The following is an 8823-nucleotide window of genomic DNA, read 5'->3' on the forward strand; positions in this document are numbered from 1 at the left end:
CATGATGTACTCTGCATATAAGTTAAATAAGCAGAGTGCATCATGAGAAACGCCAGGCTGGAAGAAGCACAAGCTGGAATCAAGATTGCCAGGAGAAATATCAATAACCTCATATATGCAGATGACACCATCTTTATGGCAGAAAGTGAAGAAGAACTAAAGAGCCTCTTGATGAAAGTGAAAGAGGAGAGTGAAAAAGTTGGCTTAAAGCTCAACATTCAGAAAACGAAGATCATGGCATCCGGTCCCATCACTTCATGGGAAATAGATGGGGAAACAGTGGAAACAGTGGCAGACTTTATTTTGGGGGGCTCCAAAATCACTGCAGATGGTGACTGCAGCCATGAAATTAAAAGACGCTTACTCCTTGGAAGAAAAGTTATGACCAACCTAGATAGCATATTCAAAAGCAGAGACATTACTTTGCTGACTAAGGTCCGTCTAGTCAAGGTTATGGTTTTTCCTGTGGTCATGTATGGATGTGAGAGTTGGACTGTAAAGAAAGCTGAGCACTGAAGAACTGATGCTTTTGAACTGTGGTGTTGGAGAAGACTGTTGAGAGTCCCTTGGACTGCAAGGAGATCCAACCAGTCCATTCTGAAGGAGATCAACCCTGGGATTTCTTTGGAAGGAATGATGCTAAAGCTGAAACTCCAGTACTTTGGCCACCTCATGTGAAGAGTTGACTCATTGGAAAAGACTTTGATGCTGGGAGGGATTGGGGGCAAGAGAAGAAGGGACATCAGAGGATGAGATGGCTGGATAGCATCACTGACTCGATGGACGCGAGTCTGAGTGAACTCTGGGAGTTGGTGATGGACAAGGAGGCCTGGGGTACTGCGGTTCATGGGGTCGCAAAGAGTCGGACACGACTGAGCAACTGAACTGAACTGAACTGAGTGGCCTTAGAGAAGGCGATCTTCCCAGGGAGTGCAGTGATAAAGAATCTGTCTGCCGATGCAGGTGAGGTGGGTTCGATCCCCGGGTCGGGAAGATCCCCTGGATAAGGAAATGGCAACCCACTCTAGTATCCTTGCCTGGGAAACCCCATGGACAGAGGAGCCTGGTGGGCTATAGTCCATGGAGTCGCAAAAGAGGGTGGGATTGTAGCTGTAGCAGCAGTGGTCCTGCTGGGAGGGTGTGGCTGGGAGGTAATTGGAGAGAGGATTTGGGAACTGGTGAGGAAACAGAGAGGCTAGGGATGCTGATGACGGTGGTACCAGAGATGGTGGTGAACACAAGGATGAGGATGGTGGTGGTGATGGAGGTGGAGGTGACGGTGGAGGTGATTGATGATGGTACGGAAGATGGTAAGGAGAGTCATTCTGGTGGTGGAAGTGGTGATAAGAATAGTCATGTAGGAAGTGGGGTGGGTGTTGGCAGGGATGGTGACCGTGGTCATGAGAATGGAGGAGAAAGAAAAGGACAGAGGGGACAGACACCCAAGACCTGCGGGAAGCCTCAGGAAGCAAGAGGGCAGGGAGACCGTGCTTACCCCAGCCCACGGCACAGAGCTTGAGCACGTATCGGCGGATGTAGATGTTGTAGACGCGCCCGAGTAGGAGGTAGAGGTTGAAGCCTTCAATGGCCATCCAGGTGAGGCAGCTGAGCAGCGCGTAGTGCAGGGTGGCCGCCAGCACCACGCATGCTGCCCCGGGCACTGGGGGCGTGGCCAGCACAGGGCTCAGCAGGAAGGCGATGTTGAGGAGCAGCACGGAGGCATGCAGGTTCATGTGGATGCGTGTTACGGAGTCACTCTGCTTCCTGCGGGTGGGAGCATGGCCTTCCGCGACCTGGATGTCACCAGGCAGTGCCGCTCCCTGGGCTCATAGACACTTAATGACCGGGACACAGGTCAAGGGGGGCAGGGACCCAACAGTAGCCACACCCAATGAGGCTGGTCTCCTGCCTCCACTCCACCCCACCCCCATCCCGCCTTCTGCCTTCCGGGAAAGCCCACCTGACTCTCGCGGGGCCAAGTAGAAAAGAAGGAGGCATTCTGGGCAGCAGTGGGTGGGCAGGCCCAGCATGAGGGCAGGGGAATACCTGGCCTGGACGTGCAGCAAGACAGTGAGCAGCGAGGCCACGATGGAGATGCTGCAACCCACCAGGGAGATGTAGGTGAGAGGCGCCAGCAACTCTGCAGGGATAGGGGCCTGGGAGAGTTGCTGTGGGGGAAAAAGCAGGGGCAGAAGCATGGAAATGCCCTCCCTTGCCTGAATCAAAGACCTGCCAAGATTTCAGCTCCAAGCCTCCATCCCCTACAATCCCATCCGCGATCCTGATTTGAAAACAGTCGTGGCAGACACAGTGGACTTTCTGTCTCTCGACTCCCGCCTCTCCTTCCTCCCCACCTTCACTCTCTTAGGCACTGGGGTAGACCCTCCCCTGCTCCTGCTGTGTGCAGTCAGGGGCACCAGGCCTGGCCTATCAGAGCCCTCCCAGAGCCCACAGTGATTGGTTAAGGGATGGACATGTGACACACTCTAGGCCTATGGGACTCAGTCCCAAGATTTTGGCTGGCAGAATTGGAAACCTGAACCCTAGTAGGACCTACAACAGGAAACGCTAGCAGCCCTGTTATTATTCCGCGGGGAGAGCCTGTCTGAGAACTAAGCTAGCACAAAGCAAGCACAGTGGAGAGACTGAGGTAGAGTCCTGTCTTGGTAATATTGAGTCCCTGGATCAAGCCATGCCTGAAGCCTAACCCAACCTTTTAGGGAACATGAACTCATAAGTTTATTCCCCCCCTCCCCAGTTAAGTCCCTTTGAGTTGGATTTCTGTCCCTTGCGCCAACTTTTACCTTTCTGCTCTGTCCTAGATGTGGGGCCCTCTGCAGCTCTGACCACCCACGTCCAGACTGGATGCACACATACCATGAGAACAGCAAAGTAGGTGAGGTGGTTGCAGCGGCAGAGCACCTGGGAAGGTGTGGGCCGCTCTGTGCGACAGCCCTCCGGGCTCCAGGCCCCCCAGTGGTGCTTGCTGGCTCTCTCCTTCCAGAAGACACAGGTCACTGTGTAGTCTTCCTAAGGGGAAATGCTGGAGTTGGGTGCATCCAAGGAGTGGAGGGGAAGGCCATGGATCAGGGTCTGGAAATTGTGGGGGCTAAACGTGACTCCGCTGCACCCTTGTCAACATTTTACCAGGCACCAGCTGTGCTTTGGCATCAGATAGACCCAGATTCCAGCCCCACCTCCACCCTGGACTCTGAGAGAGACCTGGGAAAGTCACAGGGGTTCTCTGAGCCTCAGTTTATTCATCTGCAAAATGGGATCATTTATACTCAAGATACAGGCTTCCTGGGTGGTGTTAGTGGCTAATGCAGGAGACAAAAAAGATGCAGGTTCAATGCTTGGGTCAGGAAGATCCCCTAGAGGTGGGCATGGCAACCCACCCCAGTATTCTTGCCTAGAAAACCCCATGGACAGAGGAACCTGGCAGGCTACAGTCCATAGAGTCGCAAAGAGTCGGACATGACAGAAGCAACGTAGCACGCAAACTCAAAGCCACACGGATGGTGGGGTCATCAAAGACAGTAAGGAATCTTGAGTACCCAGCTCTGGCCAGTACAGCAGGTGCTCTATGATCAACTCACCCATTTCCCCTCCTCCCCATGGGGAACAATGATGGTCCAGACCCGTTCCCAGTGAGGGAGAGAGTCGTTTACAGACAATGCTGATGCCAAGCCATGTGGTTGGAGAGGTGAGGGAAATGAAACAGGCACGCCATGGAAACCCGCAGAGGAAGGGGTGGAGAAGTCCTGAGAAGGGAAGGGACAACGGGGACTGAGGCCTTAAAGGACACATCAGATTTTCTCTAAGTGGAGCAAGGACATACCAGGTGGAGGGAATTGCAGGGGCAAAAGCTCAGAAGAATCAAATGAAATGATGATGGAGAAATTGGGAGTGCAGAGCAGTTCTGATGAGACTGAGTGAAGATAGGGCCAGAGTGTAGAAGCTCTGGGCTTTGCAGGAATGCCATCAGGGCTTGTGCCCACCCAGCAGCCCTTCTTCCTTCTTTTGACATCAACATCTGTACTTTCCTTGAGGACCCACCCCTCTCCCAGTGACAGGTCATATAAATCCAGCCCAGTCCCTGGGCCATGTGACCACAGCCTGGCCAGTCCACCCCATTCCCCTGGGAACTGTGATGGTTCAGGGATGGACACATGATGTGACTGGACCTTTTGGATCTGTTATGGGATCCTGATTTGCACCGGCAAGAAAGAGACCCCTGAGAAGAGGGGAAGGAGGTCCAGCACTTCAGCTGCCATCTTGCCACAGAATGGAAAGCCAAGGCAGGAAACCACTGCTGAGAAATGGACGCTGAGCCATTACGGCATCGTATCCGCTCCTAGATCCAGCTGTACCTGAAGCAGTCATGAACATTTCATGTACAGGAGGCAATAAATTCCCTTTTGTGTTCAACCTGGCTTGAGCTGGTTTTCTATCATTTGTGATTCAAAGAATCCTGACCAATGAGTGACTAAAAGCTTCTCTCTCATTTCTTTGGCGGGAATTTTCAAAACATTTCAAAGTTTAAAGCAGTTTGTTTCTAAGATAGTTCCACAGGGCTGGGTTTGCTCAAACCAACAACATTCAACAGGATAGCTACAAGAGGGTCGGGATGGGCTGGAAATGGGGGTGTCCCCCAACAATACCAGGCTTTGGTTGTGCCAGAAGCTGATGTTTACTGGTTCGCTGAGGTTGCTCACTTGTCCATGGCTCAGCTGGGCCCCCAGAACATAGTTACTGAGCAGAGATGAGTTGATGTCTTTCTGGAAGGGCAAGAGAAGGGCTGACTGGAGGGAACAGAAGGACACCCTGGATGAGGTCCGTGAGCCCCCTTCTCCAGCCCCTCCTCCCTGGATGAGAACAAGCAGCACGGCATTCGTGTGCGCAGCTGTGCCAACCTCCTAGGCTTTGCACGTGCTGCCCCTTTCACCGGGAGCCCCGTCTCATCACCTCCACCCTCACTTCCCATTTGTTAAATGGATTCCAGCCTTGTACCCTCCACCTCACCCTCCCCAACTCACTTTCAAAGCCAAGCTTAAAAGGCACCTCCTCTGGAAGCCCTCCTGGATTGCTAATTGGGAACCATCCTGACCCCACCCTGACTCATTCATCCCTTTGAATCTATGATTATACTTAACCTTGAGCTAAAATTAAGTCTCTAAGGTCCTGGTTTAATTGTTGAGATAGAGAGTCCTCTGAGGACAAAGATCTTGTGACCTACTTGTCCGCCTCCCGTTTAGGGACAGGCGCACACACAGATTTTTTAAGTCTTATTTTCATATTATAAGAGTGCCTTCCTACTATTCTGCTCAAATGGAGGCCCAGAGAGGGGCGCTGACTGGCTGAGGTTGCAGATGGCCAGGAGGAGACATGGATGCCTGCACTGCCCCCAGGAAGGGGCCAGCACCCACCCTGCGTGGCCCACCAGCCGGGGCTGACCTGGAAAAAGCGGGTGCTGGAGAAGTAGATACAGATGAGACGAAGATCCCCAGGGCGTGTCACGCAGGCATTCCGGGTCAGCTCGGCCGGGAACTGCATGGCGTGCTGGGGCTGGGCCTGCAGAGGGCCAGAGACAGGCTGGGCCCCGTGTCCACAGTCCTCCAGACCCACAAAACCTTCACTGCTCCCCACTCCCTGGGGAGCCCTCCCGGCCTCGCCCCCAGGCACTTCCTATCTTGGAGCCTCCACCCACAGAACCCTCTCCTGCCAGGCTGCACCTCCACCCAAACTTCTGAGAGCCTAGGCCTTCCCTTCAGGCTGTTCTGGTCTTGAGCTGGGGTCTTTTCTCCCACTCAAGTGGGGCCCTGAGGATGGAACATCAGCACCCAACACCCAGGCATTCTGCAGGAATCACACCAGGGCCCTCACAGGGGGCTACCTCACCCCAGGAACCTGCAAAAGCAGGAAATCAACCCTGACTATTCATTGGAAGGACTGATGCTGAAGCTGAAGCTCCAGTACTTTGGCCACATGGTGTGAAGAACTGATTCATTGGAAAAGACCCTGATGCTCGGAAAGATTGAGGGCAGGAGGAGAAGGGGATGAGAGGACAAGATGGTTGGATGGCATCACTGACTCAAGGGACATGAGTTTGAGCAAACTCCGGGGGACAGTGAAGGACAGGAAAGCCTGGCGTGCTGCAGTCCATGGGGTCACAAAGAGTTGGACATGACTGGGCGACTGAACAACAATTCACAGCTATTAAGGCAGAGTCTAGAGCCCGGACTGGTGGGAAGGCGGGTGATGGGCCCTGGGGAAAGTCTAGACCTTCAACCCCTGGAGCATTTCTGGGGTAGAGGTTCTGAGTACCCTCAATCCCTGGGCACCTCTGACCTGGGGGACCTTCTCCAGAGCAGCACTGCTCAGAGAGAGGCCAGTGAAGTTGCAGTTCAGCTTGAAGGCCAGTGCCTGGATGATCTGCGTCTGCAAGGTGAGGTTGTGGCCCCCGAAGCTGGCATTGAGCAGCCTCAACTCTAGGCCATGAATGAGGCTGAGGGTGAGAGAGATGGCCAGAGCCCCGGGGTAAGGATGGAAGCAAGAGGGACCCTCCACAGCCTCACCCATCCCACACCCCTGTCACTCCCACTTCCAAATATCTGCACACACAGTGTTCCTGGCACTCTTACCTCTCCACCCCACCCATCTCCTTCTCCCATTAACTCTTGCTTGGGTCCCATTTTATTGCCACCTCCTCCAAGAAGCCTTCCCTGGCTGCTCCCCACTGGCTGAAATGCCCCACAGTCCCTACACTTCCCTGTTAAGTTAGCATTGGCCAGTCACCCTGAGCACCTAGGGTTTTGAGTCAGAGACCTTGGAGAGCCCAGTCCATTCTTGGAGCCCCTTCCCAGAAAAATGCACAGAGACCCACGACTCTGCACTGGTCTCATGGCGCCCACGACTAAGGGCCCCCAGCCAGACAGTAAACTCAGTGAGAACAGGGGTGCATCCATCCCACAGCTCCATAGCTTGGTGCCTGGCACACGGCAGGTACTCAGTAAATGAGTGTTGAATAAATGAATGAGCAGTCTACACTGGAGTGCCCCTGGGCCACCGAGTCAAGATACAGGCTGGGGGTGGAGGCAGAGCAGACTCTGGGCAGGCGAGGAGGGATGCCCAACTCACTCAGCAAAAGACGTGTGGCTCCTCCTCCTGGCTGCCACCTCCATTTTCTCCATCCAGTCCAGGGTCTCTAGGGATGCCTCTGCGAGGAGCGAGTCCAACAACCGCCTCAGCCTCTGTCCACAGCTGTCCCCACCGGCATCCCCCACCCATGGCCATCCCTCTGGCTCTTCTGCCTCAGGGCAGAAGTGCCCTCTTTTCAGTCTCCCTTGGTTTCAGGCCACCCCAGCTTCACATCGAAGTCAGCGGTCCGGGCTAGGATGGTTCTTGTACCTCAGGGAAGCCCTCTTACCTGCTGTCCTGCTCTGAGATGCCAAGAGGCACAGGTAGAGAAAAGGGGCCCAGCAGCAATCCATGTCGTGTATCAAATCTCCTCCAGGAACTGGCTCCCACCCTGGAAAACGTGCATGTCTCTATGACCACAGTAAATGAGCCTCCTCTTACCATAGGCATCTGGCCTGTCCCTAGATTAGTAGGGCAGCATCTTACCTGATCCTCACACTCCTGCATTCCACAGATGCGGAAGCCACAGGTCACAGAGCAAGGGGCTTGCTTCAAGTGAGGCTGCCTGAAGCCAGATCTCCTTGAAACCTGAATCCTGGACCATTTTTACCAAACCCTGCCATTTGCAACTCGGTCTGAGTCACTCCCTCCTCCCCAAAAATGGTCTCTCTGGGGGCCTCCCCAGGACTCTGACCTCACCCATGGGAAAGTTGGGAGTTGCTTGTCGTTAACCCTATCCAGCCCTGTCATTCACCCACCATGTGACTTTGGGCAAGAATCTGTCCCTCTGATGAAACTGCCAGCAGCAGCCGCTGTGGGGAATCGGAAAGTTAGAAGGGAAAAAACAAGAATGAAGAGTCTAGGGAGAAGGATAGCTTTGATGATAATCTTGGATGGTCAGAGGCCACCAAGAATCATGACAGCTGGAGGACAACAGGAAAACCACTGCCTTTGTCCACAGAATTCCTCCAATGCCCATTTTAAAGTAGAATGTGATTCGAACATATTGTTAAGTACTGTATTCAACATTTGCTTTGAAACCTCGTCTTCCTTTTCACCTATTTTTGTGACTGCCAGAAACCATAGCAGCTGCTAGTTATGAATTAAGATGTCAGGCTCAAATTTGTGAAAATAAATCCAATGATTTGGTTTTTTTAAAAAAAGGATCCTGTCCCTTTCTGCCATAATTCCCTCAGTTTTAAAATGAATGGACCAATTTCTGCTTAAACATAGCAAATTTATGTCTGCCCCTGAAACTCCACTAAAATGAGACTGAATGGGACATCCCTGGTGGTCCAGTGGTTGAGACTCTGTGCTTCCAATGCAGGGGACATGAGTTCAATCCCTGGTTGAGAACTAAGATCCCACATGTTGTATAGTGAGGCCAAATATTTGTTTTAATTAAGAAAAAAAAAAGAAAACAAATTTCTAAAAACTAAAAATAAAAATGAGAGAGAATGAATAAAACAGACAGAAAGCCATGAAACACAGAACTATGGGAAAGAAGACAGCAGCAGATGAGAGATCTCAGTAAGACTTCGGCAGTCACAAAGCAGGTGGCTGCCTGGTTTTAAAAAAACAAAAGCAGGCCATGAAATGTTGAACCCAAGTGCTTGCGTCAGGGAGAAGTGAGTACAGGGGCTGTGGGATCAGTGAGGCACAGGGAGAAGGCAGCGAGGTCAA

The 8823-nt window shown here is 52.7% G+C and overlaps 1 protein-coding gene across 1 annotated transcript in view; it reads right to left on the reverse strand.

The window, feature by feature from the left end:
* The window catches only part of ADGRG5 (adhesion G protein-coupled receptor G5), a 16500-nt gene extending 8258 nt beyond the window's left edge, over positions 1-8242 (reverse strand). The window contains exons 1-8 of the mRNA XM_040254125.1: positions 7430-8242; positions 7141-7219; positions 6352-6508; positions 5458-5574; positions 4665-4781; positions 2878-3030; positions 2047-2168; positions 1132-1764 (exon numbers count right to left, since the gene is read on the reverse strand). Of these exons, the coding sequence (XP_040110059.1) occupies positions 1132-1764; positions 2047-2168; positions 2878-3030; positions 4665-4781; positions 5458-5574; positions 6352-6508; positions 7141-7219; positions 7430-7493 (1442 nt within the window). The 5' untranslated portion in view covers positions 7494-8242. The remainder of the gene's footprint in view (positions 1-1131; positions 1765-2046; positions 2169-2877; positions 3031-4664; positions 4782-5457; positions 5575-6351; positions 6509-7140; positions 7220-7429) is intronic.
* Positions 8243-8823: the final 581 nt, after the last annotated feature.

This window comes from Oryx dammah, unplaced genomic scaffold (genome assembly GCF_014754425.2).
Source record: "Oryx dammah isolate SB20612 unplaced genomic scaffold, SCBI_Odam_1.1 HiC_scaffold_13, whole genome shotgun sequence".
NCBI classification, from domain to species: Eukaryota; Metazoa; Chordata; class Mammalia; order Artiodactyla; family Bovidae; genus Oryx; species Oryx dammah.